This window comes from Gossypium raimondii, chromosome 12, assembly GCF_025698545.1.
Source record: "Gossypium raimondii isolate GPD5lz chromosome 12, ASM2569854v1, whole genome shotgun sequence".
Lineage (NCBI taxonomy): Eukaryota > Viridiplantae > Streptophyta > Magnoliopsida > Malvales > Malvaceae > Gossypium > Gossypium raimondii.
Genome location: NC_068576.1, coordinates 48,680,304 through 48,696,095, shown reverse-complemented (window position 1 = coordinate 48,696,095; position 15,792 = coordinate 48,680,304). Strand labels below are relative to the sequence as shown.

Genomic DNA, 15,792 nt, shown 5'->3' with positions numbered 1-15,792 from the left:
CAGAAAACCCAGATTATCATTCACCGAAATACTGCAAAAAATTTACTAATCTAGCAGCTAAAAGAATCATCAAGTTCAATAAGAAAAAGCCTAGAAAGAAAAAGAAATTTCCACATATAGTATGAAACAAACAAAACCCTACATGGCATTTATCCAAAACAGTGTATACATAACAAAATTCACTTCATACAGTATAAAATTCAATATTTATCTCAATGAATCGCAGTTTACTCCTTTTTATTTCTCTAAGGGAACAAGTCAAAATGGAATGATAAATATTTTCTAAGAAGGCTTAATATCCATTATGCTTTTGACCTTTGGAGCATAGAGTGAATAAACCAAAGCTTGTCTTTTAGCGACTTCCAGCTGAGCATTACCGTCGGAGAAAGCGGCGGAGAGCTGGGAAGGGTCGGTTAGGTTCTTGTTGTCTCGAAACGCGGCAATGGTTCGCCGTTTTGAGTACTCCCTTATGTTGTAGTCGCAGAACTGACGCGCCACTCGCAGAAGCGATCGGTAAAGCTGTAAAACCTCCGTTCTCGTCGGTGCTGCTACTCCCGACGCTGCCATTTGCCTTCTCTCTCTCTCTCTAATGTTCTAAAAGTTTTCAGCGAAAAAAGAGTGGTATTGGGGGAAAAGGGAGAATCTTTGCCTTGCCCTTGTTCTATCACTATGTTGACCGATAATCACGTTACGCATCGTTTCTATCTGTCAAGGCTAAGGAAAAAGGGCCGGACCCGGTTGTGGATTCCGGATTATTTTCCTGGCTAAAAATTTAGATACAAATATAACATTCTTATATTAAAAGTTAGACTATATTTTAATTTTTATTAAAATATAAATAAATTAATCTTTATATATTAAATTAAACATTCTATTAAACACGTCATCCATTCATACATTAAGTGATTATGTGGTTAACGGAGCAAATAAGCAATAAATATTTTAAAAATAAAAAATCTTAAAAATAAATCATTTTTTGTTTTCTGAAGTAATTATTAGAGCGAGTTTAATGACAAATCGTTCACGTTCTGTAAATCATTAAAAGGGTAGATGCTGACTAAAATAAATAAATAATTTTTAAATAATTATTTACAAAATCACATAAAATTGAATTTTAATAAATGGTAGTCCAAATTTAATTATCCAAGTTAATTTTGGACATAGTTTTTCAAACCATTATAAAATTTTATAAAAAATATTCAGAATTCTAAAATCATTTAAAATTATAATAAATATTTGAATTGCAAGTTAATTATCATAATTGAGATACAAGTTATTTAAATTACTATAAATATAACTATAGCTAACTAAAAAATTATAGATTTTATTATTTTGAATTTGGTAGGGTTATTTTAATTTTGGTTATTTATTTATTTTAAATTAACATTAATTTTGAATATTTTATTAAGTTTTGATAAATTTAATATTTTTAATAATTTAATATATTTTTAATTATTTTTAGCAAAATTTAATAATTATTTGTAAATTAGATTTAGGATAAACTTGGACAAATAATGGTCTGCATTCATTTAAATTTGGACAACCATTTGTTCAGGTTCATCCTCGACGTGATTTTTCAAATAATTATCTAAAAAAAGTTATATTTTTTCTTTAATATTTTTCCAGCATGAGGTGTACGTGGCACGTCATGAATTGCAATCTACTTGCTTCGTCAATCACCTCATTACTTCGTGATAGAAATTGATGAAACTTTTGGCAAAATGATTAATTTACTCTTTGATCTAATATATACATGGATTAATTTTTCCATTTTTTAAATAGAAAAGGTAAAATGCTATCCTATTTTTAGTACAAGAACTTCCATAATACTTTTTACCTACAAACTTATATCGATTTTAGGATCAAATCGATTTGGAAACACATATCACTGAACAAACTAATGTTTTTATTAGAATAATATTATTATATTGATATTTATAATTAATTTTATAAATTTACTATTTAGGCTTGGCCAGCTAGATCAAAATTTTTAAGAAATATTTTTTCTAAATAATAAAAAATTAACTGATTTAAGAAAAGATGAAAATAATTTATTTGACTTGAGTTGATCGACTAACGAAAAATACATAGTTCAATATTTTATTCATATAAACTTTATCTTTTATTTTATTAAAATAGAAAAGTTAGTCTTTTGGTTTTACCTTGCCAGAATTTAATATTTATATTTTAAAAGCTAAGAAAGTAATTCAATTCTTAATAAACATGTAAACATATAATTTATTAAATAATTAATTTTATTAATTTCTTGCATATGAAGTCAATAATTAATAATATTAGTCAATTAAACTAAATTTTCAATTTTCATAAATTGTGCAAAATATTAATTTTTAATTATAGGTTCACTTTTCGATTTTCGTAAAGCAGGAGGAACTGCTACTATGTATTTTATTTATATTTTAAAAATAATTATATATAATATTCATATTAAGTCATTTAAGCTGAACCGTATGATCATAGATTACATAAATATTATTTTAATCAAGATTTGAAAATTGAATTTAACTATGGAGATGGGATTTTAAGCAGAAAAGTAAATTTATTATTTTGAATTTAAAATTAGAAATTGGGTGATAAACAACAAAAATAAGAAGTTTTCAATATTGTTACTTAAATATTCTTATGAATAAAAATAACAAAATATATATTTTATATTGAATTTCTTATTTAATCTTTTATTTTTGCCTGATTTCTTTACTTTTTGGTAAACAATATATAAATATATAAGTTAAGTCTCTATATTTTTCATAATTGAGAATTTAGTCCATATACTTTTATTTCTAGAAATTTAGTTTTTTTACTTTTCAAATTTCAAAATTTAAGTTTAATTTTTAATATAATTATTTTTTAAAATTATTGATGCGACATTTTGAAATAAAAAACTCATTTAACGCCATGTAACTAAAATAATAATGTTGTAATTAACCTAAATTTAACAAAAATAATTGGACTTATGGCATAATTTAACCATAAATATATACTATTTGGAGGCAGATAGGTTTGTTTATGGAAAATAAAATTTGGATTTTCTTTGGAAAAAGTATAATTTTTAATTGAATAATAACGCGTAAATTATATTTTATTACTTTTTATATATATACAAAGCGGTATTGATATAAAATAAATTAGTTTTACCGCTCAGGTTCAACAATCAATTATTTTCCTCTTTTTTTCAATAATCTAAATTTTTAATACATCAATAATTTTTCGAGAAAAACTTTCAAAATTATATTTAAAAAAACGCAGTAAAGAATTATTCAAAAGTAAAATTGCAAAGATAAAATAATTGGCATTTAAAATTTAAAATTCTCATCTTTTTCTTTTTAAAAACTTGGCATTTTTAAGGATTTCAATTCATGTCTGAAAATACCAACGATAAAAAAGTAAAAAGCTACTGTGTAAATAGAAGAAGAAAAGACGGTGAATTAAGAACAGATATAGTTGTAGTCTCTTTGGGGTTAGATCTCTCTTTGTTTATTTACCTCCAAAAATGGCATCCTTTTGCTCACTAACTTTGATTTTGATTTCTATTTTCGCTTTCTCAATCTCCATTGCTAACTCCAAAACTCTCAAGAGAGATGGTAAGTTTTGGTTTGCCTCTTTCTTCTAGATCTTCTCTTATTTTTTGCTCTGCTTGGTTTCCGAGAAACTGTTGGAAGAATTAATTAAGAAAGAACTGAAAGCTTTTCTTTTAACTATACTCATTGAAGTGTAATAAAAAGAAAAAATTGTTTTAGTACTTAGTAAGTTGGTTCTTTCAGTAATTGTGTTCATATTTATGAATTAAATCTGTGATATTTTTGCTTCTTTAATTAATTTATTTTTTAATATTTTTTGGAATCAGATTGACAACTAAGTTTAACTTTTGATCCATTTAGCTTGAACTTTTGTAGAGCAATGTAGGTGATAAATGCACTTAAATTGATCTAGGTTTAATGGCTTTGACACTTCATTTTTTGGTTAAAAACCTATGAATCTTAGTTTTCTAATTGGAAAGTAGAACGGTTAAAGCTTTTGAGTAGAAGTTTTTAGGAATGTCTCTAATGTTTACTGTTACTGTTGAGTATGAATTTTAAGGTTATCACCATAAGAACAGTAAATAAAACAAATATAAGTGGCGGAGCAATGGAATAATAGTTTGTATTTTGTTGCAGTAAAAGCCTTAAATGAGATAAAAGCATCACTTGGATGGAGAGTGGTATATGCATGGATTGGAGATGATCCCTGTGGAGATGGTGATTTACCACCTTGGTCTGGTGTAACATGTTCTACTCAAGGAGACTATCGAGTTGTTACTGAATTGTAAGTATCATTGCTGCCTTAAGTTACTTGGACTTTGCATCTGACAGTCGGATACATGTATGTGTCTGAAATGAGTGTGGTTAAATTATATTTTATGTTTTTCCATGTATTTGGAGGGTTATATCCCCATACCCATGTATGGGTATGCGCTGGACATGGGTGATTAATATGGGTACTTAAAGAAAAACGAAGAGTTGGAGTCCTCAATAAAATGCTTAATATGATTGTTAGAGAAAGGGAAGGATTTTGCTTCATGAATGCAACCTAATGAACATTGCAAGCGCGTTTTGCTTCATTCTATGTTTTATTCCAACTGTTCTATACATCTTTATTTTCTGGTTTATTGGGAAGATGCACAAGTGAGTTCTTTTCTGTTATGATTGAAGTCCGACGCTTTTTGCTTTCTCGTTTTTACTCCAACTTACTTATTTTAGGGGCTAGGGCAAAGACACTCAAGTGATTATGTTCTGTGTTGACTGAATATTGTATCTAGTTCTATCGATTTGTATTGACTCTGACACTAGCTTGTGATTATGACCGTTTTCTCTTACAGGGAAGTCTATGCAGTATCAATTGTTGGTCCTTTTCCTATTGCCGTAACTAATTTGTTGGATTTAACAAGGCTGTAAGTTCTCTCTTTCTTGCCTAATAAGCTAAAATATTTGTTTTCATAAGGTCCATAAAACCTTTTCTTTGTTGTTTATTTTTTAATCCATGCTTCAAAATAGCGATATAATCCCCTGTAAACCAAATCTTTCAAATTACAATATAGTCTCCACAAGTTCTCTTGGAGTCCTCTACTAGTTAGAATATTGCATTTACTTGAGTTTTTGGAGTTCCATTTCCTGTTCTTGGTCTGTAGACCATGCAGATGAATTTGGCATTAAATGTGTATGAGTGAATAAGCAACCTGTTCACTTCTTTGTTGTTGTAAGGTGTGGGAAAAAAAAATGGAGAAAAAACATTGGGTCAATAACTTGAAAGCTTGATGCAAGCTTGGTTTCTTCTGTTTGCCTCTCTGATACTGTCCAAGACCATTTCACTGGCATCCAGTGCGTTACTACAACTTAAAGTGGATTTGCTTATCTGTATAAGTTCATGTCTGTAATTTATAGTTTTATACATGCTCACTTGCATTCTATGCTTTTAATTATTTACATAAATTACAATCACCTGAAATAGTGATGAAACAATGTGCCATCTAGTATCTTAATGTGGTCAGTCTTGGTTCTCAACAAGAAAAGGGTAATTTACATATACGAACTAATCATAAGCATAGGGGTCACCATTTAGATGTTTTAGCCTCTGGATTTTACTTGAGAGTTCTAACTGGAAGTCTTTCTTCCTTCTCGACTTTGCTAATATGGCAGGGATCTCCATAACAACAAGCTTACGGGCCCAATTCCTCCCCAAATTGGACGCCTGAGACGACTTAGAATGTTGTATGTTTTCTTCCTTGTCTTGTTTTTCTTCAAAACTGTTATATCCTGTATTTTCCTGTTAGTGAACCAGTTGTTATTTTGAAGTCATTGTTGTTACTGAAGTGGTTGCTCCAAAATATACTTAATATGCCGGCTAGGATAGCATGCTATGTAAAGTATTTTAACCATGTCATTTTTACTTGCTATGTTACACCCATCAGTTCATTCAAGCGTCATAATTGGATATTAACCATGTTCTGATATCTAGATTTTGGACCAATATTTAGAAATGCAATTCGTCTTTAATGAAAGAACAACAAATAAAATTTTAGGTAAAATCGAAATTTTGTAGTCTTTAATCTGATAATATGTTTTGATGAACTGCCAGAAATTTGAGGTGGAATAAACTCCAAGATGTCCTTCCTCCTGAGATCGGTGAGCTGAAAAGACTAACCCATCTGTGAGTATCCTTTTTATAATCACTGACATCTATCATTTATAGTTGAATGTGTTTGTACATGCATGTCGGAAGTTCTTTAATATTTAAATCAAAATTTCTTCAGGTCATTGAGCTTTAACAATTTTAAGGGTGAGATTCCAAGGGAGCTTGCAAATCTACCCGAGCTTCGCTATCTCTACCTTCAAGAAAACCGTTTCACTGGTCGAGTTCCAGCAGAGTTGGGCACTTTACAAAATCTTCGGCACTTGTAATATTCTCTCTACCATTTTCTGTACCACTCTGATGATTTTTTAATAATTATTGCTCTAAATGGTATTTTTTGTTTTGCCAGGGATGTCGGTAATAATCATTTGGTCGGTACCATTAGGGAGCTTATTCGTATTGAAGGAGGCTTTCCAGTTCTACGTAACTTGTAAGTTATATTTCAATATTTGAATGTTTTATGAAATGATTTATGTTTTTCCATATTCGATCAAATGCACAGTTTTTCTTAAGGTTGCAAATGTAGGTATTTCAATAACAATTATTTGACTGGAGGAATTCCTGCTCAGCTGGCAAATTTGACAAATTTGGAGATATTGTAAGTTACAGTAACATATATATGTCTGTGTGTGTTTATGTATATAAGCAATCGGTACCATGCTTGGTATTCTGACTCCTAATTTTCCTTGAAGCATCCATGTCCAACATTTGTGTTAGACTACATATATCCATATCCGAGACTTGAAATCCAAGTCCGAGTAATGTAATATCATGAATTTCTTCTTCTTTTACAGCTTTGGAGTCCCTTAAAACTTTTTTGTACTTATTACAGGTACCTTTCATACAACAAGATGTCTGGAGCAATACCAACAGCACTTGCCCATATTCCTAAATTGACATATTTGTAAGATTTTGTCACATTCAACTCGAGGTTCATTTGGATATCTGTATTATTTTCTTACCGAGTCTCCTTTCTTTCTGGAAATGTTCTTTTTGTGATCATTGCGATGAAATCTTACGGAAAAATGGTGGTCGGGAATGGATGGTTTTTATTTGCATGATTGCATACATTGTTGTGATGTTTAACTTCTAGTCTTGAACTTCAACAATCAACAGGTATTTGGATCATAACCAATTCTCAGGCCGGATTCCCGATGCATTCTACAAGCATCCTTTCTTGAAAGAACTGTGAGTTCCCCTTCATCCTCTTAATTTTCAAGGAAAATGGTGACTTTCGGATACACGTTTAAGGTGAAAAATGAAATGAATATCCAACTTTTTTTAATTTTCAAATTCAGGTATATTGAAGGAAACGCATTCCGGCCTGGCGTAAACCCCATTGGTGCACACAAGGTCCTTGAACTTTCGGACACAGATTTCTTGGTTTAGTTAAAAACTGTCAAGAACACAAGCCTTATTACTATCAAATCTCATGGCCATGGATTTCTAGTTATCCAAACTCAGTAATATTTGTACTGTAGATATGAACTCAGTTCTTTATTGTATTAGTATGTGGTGTTTTTAAGGAAAAACAGCTCAAATCTGGAATTAAAGTTGGAGAATGATCTAATACCACGTTTTATATTCATGAAATTTTCAATTTTGTAGCTATTATTTTGTAACCAAGAAAATTAATGAAAAAATATCGTTCTTTTAGTAATAAAAAAATAATTGGCTCTGAAATTTTTGGGTTATCATAATATTTGAAACAAACAAGTCACGGATCTAATTTAATTTTTAATTAAAAATCAATTCAAAATCGAACAAAAATGTTGTTATATTTTTATGTCATATTGCCTCTCATTGTAAATATTGATTGAGCTCAATCAAAATTCAAAATTTAAAATTTAGCTCAAATTTCTTACAGGCTTATTATGATACTTACTATTATCGCCTCGCAATTTAAATGGATGTAGATCGAATTTTATACCATCTGCATGTTAAGCTTGCATACCAAGCTCGCATGGTGTTAAGTGTTCACAGGAGGGGTACTCTCCTGCGAGGTCACACGTGAGACCGCGCATGGTACTGCATAAACACATGTTAAGTATAGGACAGGATACGTGTTGGCATGCATAGAACCTATTCTAGAATATTACATCAATGAACAGTAATCGTTTCATATATACAACCTCTTACCATTTAAAGAAGATAAAAAAACACTCGAACTACTAAGGTAAAAACATCATACAATTTCATATAATATAATTTTACAGTATAATACAGTACAAAACAATTATTTATACAGTTGTGCTTATTATCGACAACATCATTGCAGAAACTAGTGATAATTACAATTGCTGAGAAAACTAATAATTCTGCTATTATCACATTCAACCCTTCTTGTGAAAAAAAAAAAAAATCAACCCTCCATTATTGCTAAGCCGGAGTCTGGGCGATATTGAATACTAATACATGTCCGACATAGGTATGTTCATACATTTAGTGATCATACCTCATATTCATACTTGAATATGTGTCGGACATTAATGTTAGAGTAAGATATTTTATAAATAAATAAAAAGGAAAATTACCTGCAAGCTGGAGCTTCGAAGTTGGGGAATACTATGAATGCAATTGACAAAGGCGAGATGGTTATCGGAGACTTCACGTTAACACGGACGGGGTTTAGTGATGGGATGTCTCCGGTGCGTGTAAGTTCTAAAGGAATGCCATTTAGAACCATAGTTTGACTTCTAAGGTATCCGTCTTTTGGTGTTAAATGATACTCTTCCCGGAGTAGAGCATCGTCAGAAGCTTTGGTTCCGACCCAGGAGAATGTTTTCTTAAGATTATGTGTGAAGCTGTCCCTGCTAATGTTTTGTTCAATGGCAGCCAACTTCAGATTGATGCTGTTTTGAGCGTTCATTATGAAATTCGTCTGATTGCTCAAGTTGATCACGAGTAAAGTTACACCAGCCTGCAACATGATGCCGAGATCATAGTCAATGAAACAGTCTTATATTTTCATCTTCAAAGAATGGATTCATGGAATTAATGCAAAACAATTTAAAGAATAAGTGGTATAAAAGCAAAATTTCTGACTTACTCTTCCTTTCGAACAATGGGCATAAGATCGAAGAAAGGGCGAAGCATGGCTTTCGACATTTAGAACCACTTTACCCATTAACCGATGCCATAGAAGTCCACTGTTTAAGATCATTAAAACAAAAGGTGTAAGGAATCTCCATACAAGTTCCGCACGGTCATAAACGAAAAAGTTTTCGACATCCTTCAATTTGATCAAACATTTAAATGATAGACAAGCAAAACGCAGATAAAGAAATTTAAATCTCTAGTTCTTGCCTGTAATAATCAGGGTTCGGAACAAATGTTGTCGCATTGAGAAGACCATAGTTGCCACCAATTAGTGTTTGCCTACAATATACTTTAGTATGGTATTTTGATGCCATTCCGAGCTGATCTAAATACCTGATGTCATGTACAAGAGAAAGGAAAAGTATTCATACTTAACAATATATTAGCGTTAAAACTTGATGATTTAAATCAGCTGAGAAAGTATGATTACCAGAAGCTGTTGATGAATGTATTGGACACATGAGCACCACCGCTGTTATAAGCCCCACCAGACTCTCCAACCCATGCAGAAGTCCAAGGACCGTGCCTCCGGATGATGTGTGTGAGATTACCGAATGTGTATGCTGCCTTATTTAAGTGGTCCGGATTCAATATTTTACTAACAAGTTTCGGATCAACACCTGAAATAAAAACTGGGATTAAGCATTAAACGTAGGCTGGATCAAAATGTAATGCATCCATGCATTCAAACACTTTGGTATATCCGAACACACCTGCACCCAAATTGTACATATGATGGCTCATGACATCGATTACACCAAAGCCCGAGGTCTGAAGAAGCTTGACAAACCACTCTTCGTCATAGAATCCTCCAGGAGCTATGAGTGATGGTTTAGATTGCGAACCTTTGTATAACTCATTTATGATTTTCCTTAGGTTGACCAAGTCTTTTCCATACTGGTCGGCATGAACATGTGCACCAATACCATTTCCGCTCAACTCATTACCTAAAACAAAAATGCCAAACATTAGAGGCGAGAAGAGAAAGAAAGTACGGATATATAATTGTAAAGCGCTTCGTCTATGATTCTCAACCGAATTCCCATGAATCTATCTGGTATCCTTTTGAAATGGTGTACTTCATAAAATCTTGCGCATTGCTAGAGTCCCAATCCCCTCCCCAAAGGCTCCTCTTTATTTTATGTCTCCCATGGAGAGCATTCAGGCCGAATGTCACCATTGCACTGCGAGTGTGAGATTCAAGTGAGTATCGAATCCATCAAAAACTTGGAAAACATTGCGAGCCTTAGCTAATCGAACTCAACCTATATAAGCCTGTTTCGGCAAGGTGAAACATGTTTCCTTTTGGAGAAGAGGGATAACAGTATTGAAATGCGAGAATCTTACCTGGTTTCTTTGAAGAAACGGTTCAGTTCATCCCACCTCTCCATGTGTAAGCATCCCTTTGAAAATCCAAACAATCCGTCTTTCATCTTTTGGAATGGATGACAAGGGGACTTTAAATTCCCAACATCATACAACACTTGATCTTGCAAAGAGCCTCCAACTCTTATCCTCAAACGGTTGAAAGCTAACAAAGTGAGGAACATAGAGTAGTATCATGCTTTGGGAAGTAAAAATTCAACAACGTACTGATAAAAACATCACTTCGACTCTTCATTCAAGTCCTTATGTCCGACACATATCCGGACAGAGGTATGGAGATATGACCCTCCAAATACATGAAATAACTCGAAGAAAGATTGAACATGCCAGTGCCAGACATGTAACCGAATCCGACACTCACACCTAAGCCCGAGAAACATTGGATAAAGCTGTATCATTACTGATGAAGAAATACAAACCTTGGATAGCTTTGGCAAGGAAAGGATGAGACAAGTTCTGTTAAAAACAAACCAACAGATTGAACTCTTACAATAAGTGTTTCGATTTCTTGAGAAGTGAATTGACAAAATTCAAAGAAAAATCATTTATTATTATGAAAAAAGATAGTTCTTCTTAAGCCTCACCAGATTCATTACAGATGTATAGTGCCATGGACACTGGTCGTAATTACACTTATCATGAGGCCACCAGTCGATCGTAGCACAGACGAAGTTATCATCAGTTTGAGCAACAGTCATAGTTCCATCAACTACAATCGATCCATGACTAATATCTTGAGCAAAAATTGCAGGAATCGAAGCCACAAGTAAGAACCAACCGAAGCACAGTTCCATTCTGTAAATCGATTGTAAGGGCCTCACTCACTTCCACCTTACTGTATTAACTATTATGTTAACTACGAATCAACGATATAAGATTGTATCAGAAACTGAACATCTATGGTGGCATTCTGTATGAAATGAGTGAAATCAAAATTATATTTTGAACAACAAAAAAGGCGAAAACTTTCAAGTTTCAGACAGCAAGTTGTCCTAAACTACACAGTTTATCACCTGTCTTTCCAGGTTATTAATAACTTGTAAGAAATCATTCTTTAAGACCTTGGTCAGCTGTTCGTTCTACCTATTTGACTGCAAATTCCCACTTAGAGAATTTATATTTCCAATATCAGTTTCAACAATCTTTAATCCTTGCAAAGGTAATGAGGTGAATAATACATACATATACATATATCAGGTCTCAATGTATCATTCCTTAACACATAATCAAACATATATGCCTGAAGAATGGAATAAGAAATAAAAGAAGTAGCAGATCCAGAAAAGCAATCTAAGTTTCAAATTTCAACAACATTAAAAGCAACCCATTGAAAAGAAAAACAAAACAAAGAACACATTCCGTAGGCATAAACAATGGCAGAGGTATACAAAAGAACCCCAAATAGAAATAAAAACCCAGAAAAGAAGCTAACTAACCTCCAAAAGAAAAGAAGCTAGAAAACATCCATTGGAAAAAAGCAAACAGAGAAAATGCAGTGAAGTTATCTTTGGAAACAAACAGACCCACCAACAGTATGGAACAAGCTATAGTCTTGGTTTAGCCAAAATAGAAAGCTCGGATCTGTTCAGGCTTAGGCTGGTGGTGTTGTTTCATTTGTTCTGAAAGACAAGATAAACATGTTTGGTGGAATGGGTGGGGACTCATATTTGTCGGCTAGGCTCAAAATTCATGTTAAAAGAGAACAATAACCACACTTGCAAATAAAAAAGCAGTAATTTGTTCTTACATTTTTTGAGTTCACCTGAAAGCTTTTTAAGCACTTAATATAGTGGGAGTAGATGTAGGGCAGACCAGAATCACCAGATTATGTAAAATTAATTAATTAATTAATTAAAAAATATAATATAAAAATTTATCATTTAAAACTCAATTAATTAATTCGTGTTGGTCTGATGTTTATCGCCTTAAGCATGGTTTGGATTTAAATCGCGATAATCGCATTGTTGTTAAAACTTTATTCTCTTATAATTCACCAAAAATAAATTAATACATAAACGTGGGATATGAAGGAAGCTTTTTAATGGTATTCTTTAAGATTCCGTAGTGTTAGTGTGGAAGAAGTTTAGTTGGCTTTAAGTTGAAGTAATGCCTTAACCAAATCTTTACTTATACTGGGAACAATAGTTCACCAAATCTGGAACAGCGGTCTTTATGTATGTATATATTTTCTCTAATTAATTATTATATAATAAAGTCACCATATTTTTTTTGGAGGTCAATAAGTCTTTAGATTTGTTATAAAGTTTAATTTCTTTTATTCATGGAAATAAAAGTGAAAGTCCATCCTCCAATAAGAAGAAAGGGGGATCCCCTTTCCCCTCTTTTGACAAAGAAAATGTCCTTTCCACCCAATTACAAGTTGCGCACTTAATTTAAATAACTAAAATGTCGGCTTTAGATGTAATCATTTCCTTCACTGTTTTTTTTTTGTTAGTGAAAATTTTAGTTATGAATTTCTTCCACAATTTTTGTACTTTTCGACAAGAGTCAGGGTGGGTTTGTATGGGCGATTGGGTGCGGTGCGGTGCGTTTAGCTTACTTTTTGTCTCACGCTACAAGATCACTCACAAGATTCTAATCTCACCGCTACATTGTTTTACACTAACCGCAGGTAAACACACCGCCCATCCAAACTCACCCTCAATGTTTGTATGATAAGAAAGTTTTTTCATGTGTACGAAGATATTTAGAAATGTACGGATACCATCTAAAAAGGTGTGATTTTCTAAATTTTAAAAAAAATTAATTTTAGTGAATTTAGTTATATGAATTTTATATTATCTATGTTACACGTATTGTCGTAATTATAATTATAAAGAATACATTTAAATAATTATAATATTCGTACTTTGTACCAAAATAAATGTTTATATTTTTATCTTCTCTTTTAATTTTTGTTTTTTGTTTAATGTTTTTTATAAATATATGTTAAATATTTAATTATACTATTAACTTTGAGATATTTTTATATTTTAATTATTTTTATTAAAACATTTTAAATAATGGCAATTAGTTAATTTTACATGAAATAATTTAATGAATTTATCTCAAGATTTGACATATAACTAAATTAAATATAAATTTTTAATATTCTTATTACGTGTTCTAATCATATTTATTATTTTTAAACAATGCCCTCCCTAACTCATAAATACTTCTTACATTGACAATAACGCCCAATACTATTATATATAATTAAATATTTTAAAGAAACGAATATACTCAATAAATAATAATGATATATATTATATTTTATTTAAAATTTACTTAGTATATATATTTAAGTGATTTTCTTCAAAAGTATAAATGCACATTCTTGAAATAAAGTAAAATGTATTTTACACTATTTAAGTACCATTTACCTTAATAATAATAATAATAATAATAATAGACAGAAGAAATGTGGTCATCATCACATGATCATCTTCATCTATATATATTTTAAAGATTTGTAAAATGTTATTTTAATTAAGCATGCATTGTCTTATTACTGCAAAAAACATTCTTACAGATCACTTGGACATGTGAGATATAATTCTTTAGTAAAAACATATAAATAATAGAGGACAATTTTTATTTCCTTGTCTCGGTCGGTCAGTCTGAAAATTTTGTTCTTTCAAATTAATAATAATAATAATAATAATTTATAATTAAATTTAAACAGAAACGATAATTCTCATAATTTATAAATTTAGGGTTGGACTTGTTGAAGACCCTAAGATAAGACAATCAGCAAATAATGTATGGAAGTGTATTTAAATATGTTAATTATATAAATATAAAGGATAAAATAAATTATTATGTGTACTGAAATTTTTAACCAATTTTATTATATTAGTTTTTATATAATACTTAAAATTATTTATATTTTTTAATCTATAAATAAAAGATAGTAAATTTCAACACACTCAAACTTATATTTTTCTACATTTATATATCAATTGAGTTAAAAAACTCAAATGAACTACTAAAATTTTAAATAAAATTAAAATTTCAACCCAAAATAAATAGAAATTATCATGAGTTGGTAATTTAATGTTAAAATAAAATAAATGTGGTCCAGCCGAAAGCCAAAATAAGCACGGATCTCACCAACTTTGAATCAACAATCTCATCAATGTCAATATATATTACCAAATTTTCTTTCCCCAAGAAAATCAAAGAAAAAGGATATATATTTTATTACTTCTTCAGTTTAGTTTGAACTTTAAATCAAAACATTATTTTCGAAAAATAATTTTATTTAGAAAAGAAAGTAAACTATTAAAATAGTCACTTATGTTTGAAATGTTATGTTTTAGTCACTTATGTTATCGATTTGTTACGAAATAGTCACTCAACCGTTAAGATCTGTTACCTCCCAAACGACAGTGCAATGTGGCAATTAAAATGAGTTTTAAATGTCAACATGGATTTCTAACCAAGTAAATTAATTGATTTTTTAATTAAATAAATTTAATTAATTAGATTTTCTAAATTAATTAAAGGAAAATGTTAATTTGGTTTCCTAAAATAATCAAAACCAATGCATCAGATTAATCCTTGAACTCGAAAAAAAGAACCCTTGGTCTCCTTTTTCTTTTAGTTTTTATTTTCATTTTGATTGGAAAACTATCCATTTTCATAATCATATTTGTTGAATTGAAATAGTAGAAATCAAATTGAGTGCTCCATCAATCAATTTGATTTTTATTTAAAATGAAAGAACAAATAATCGATTCAATGAAGGGTCCATGCATTAATTATAGTAAGTAATAGTTTTTCTTTTTTTTTACTTGGATTTTGGGTTCAGATATTATGATTTTTTTTTGGCAAAAAGGTAGTCTATCTTTTCATTTTTTTCTATATATGTAACATATAAAAAGGATATGCTTCATCTTTGTTTATTTACGTATTGTGGGTAACCACAATAGCAAGCAGGTATGGAGGTTGGTGCGTTCATTTCTTCTTATTCTTTTTCTTCGTCGTTTTGCTCTTCTCTGATGGTAACAAAAAAAATCCAGCGGTTGCTTCTTTTTAAATTGGAGAAAAATTGGATTTTAGGGCAAAATTTTGTATTCTACTTTCATAAAAAAAATTTATTTTTTAACCGTCACATCAAAC

At 30.7% G+C, this 15,792-nt stretch overlaps 3 protein-coding genes across 5 annotated transcripts; 1 reads left to right on the top strand and 2 right to left on the bottom strand.

Annotated features, from left to right (window-relative positions):
* Positions 1-122: 122 nt before the first annotated feature.
* Positions 123-714, bottom strand: LOC128035546 (uncharacterized). The gene has a single exon (XM_052625393.1). The coding sequence runs from the start codon at positions 565-567 to the stop codon at positions 283-285; it is 285 nt and encodes a 94-aa protein (XP_052481353.1). The 5' UTR covers positions 568-714; the 3' UTR covers positions 123-282.
* Positions 715-3,418: 2,704 nt separating this feature from the next.
* On the top strand, positions 3,419-7,776 carry LOC105764690 (probable leucine-rich repeat receptor-like protein kinase At1g35710). The gene is made up of 11 exons (XM_012583369.2): positions 3,419-3,599; positions 4,173-4,320; positions 4,874-4,945; positions 5,691-5,762; positions 6,130-6,201; positions 6,305-6,448; positions 6,533-6,613; positions 6,710-6,781; positions 7,016-7,087; positions 7,300-7,371; positions 7,482-7,776. The coding sequence occupies exons 1-11, from the start codon at positions 3,509-3,511 to the stop codon at positions 7,570-7,572; spliced, it is 987 nt and encodes a 328-aa protein (XP_012438823.1). The 5' UTR covers positions 3,419-3,508; the 3' UTR covers positions 7,573-7,776.
* A 579-nt stretch (positions 7,777-8,355) lies between these two features.
* Positions 8,356-12,369, bottom strand: LOC105764689 (heparanase-like protein 1). 3 transcript variants are annotated; one of them, XM_012583367.2, is made up of 10 exons: positions 12,105-12,369; positions 11,253-11,524; positions 11,088-11,124; positions 10,630-10,813; positions 10,318-10,466; positions 9,996-10,229; positions 9,713-9,902; positions 9,490-9,615; positions 9,233-9,332; positions 8,356-9,103 (listed from the first exon to the last, which is right to left on the bottom strand). In XM_012583367.2, the coding sequence occupies exons 2-10, from the start codon at positions 11,460-11,462 to the stop codon at positions 8,714-8,716; spliced, it is 1,620 nt and encodes a 539-aa protein (XP_012438821.1). In that variant the 5' UTR covers positions 11,463-11,524; positions 12,105-12,369; the 3' UTR covers positions 8,356-8,713. The 3 variants fall into 3 exon arrangements, with proteins under 3 accessions (XP_012438821.1, XP_052481352.1, XP_012438822.1); XM_052625392.1 differs by having other exon boundaries at positions 11,253-11,503; XM_012583368.2 differs by having other exon boundaries at positions 11,253-11,463.
* Positions 12,370-15,792: the final 3,423 nt, after the last annotated feature.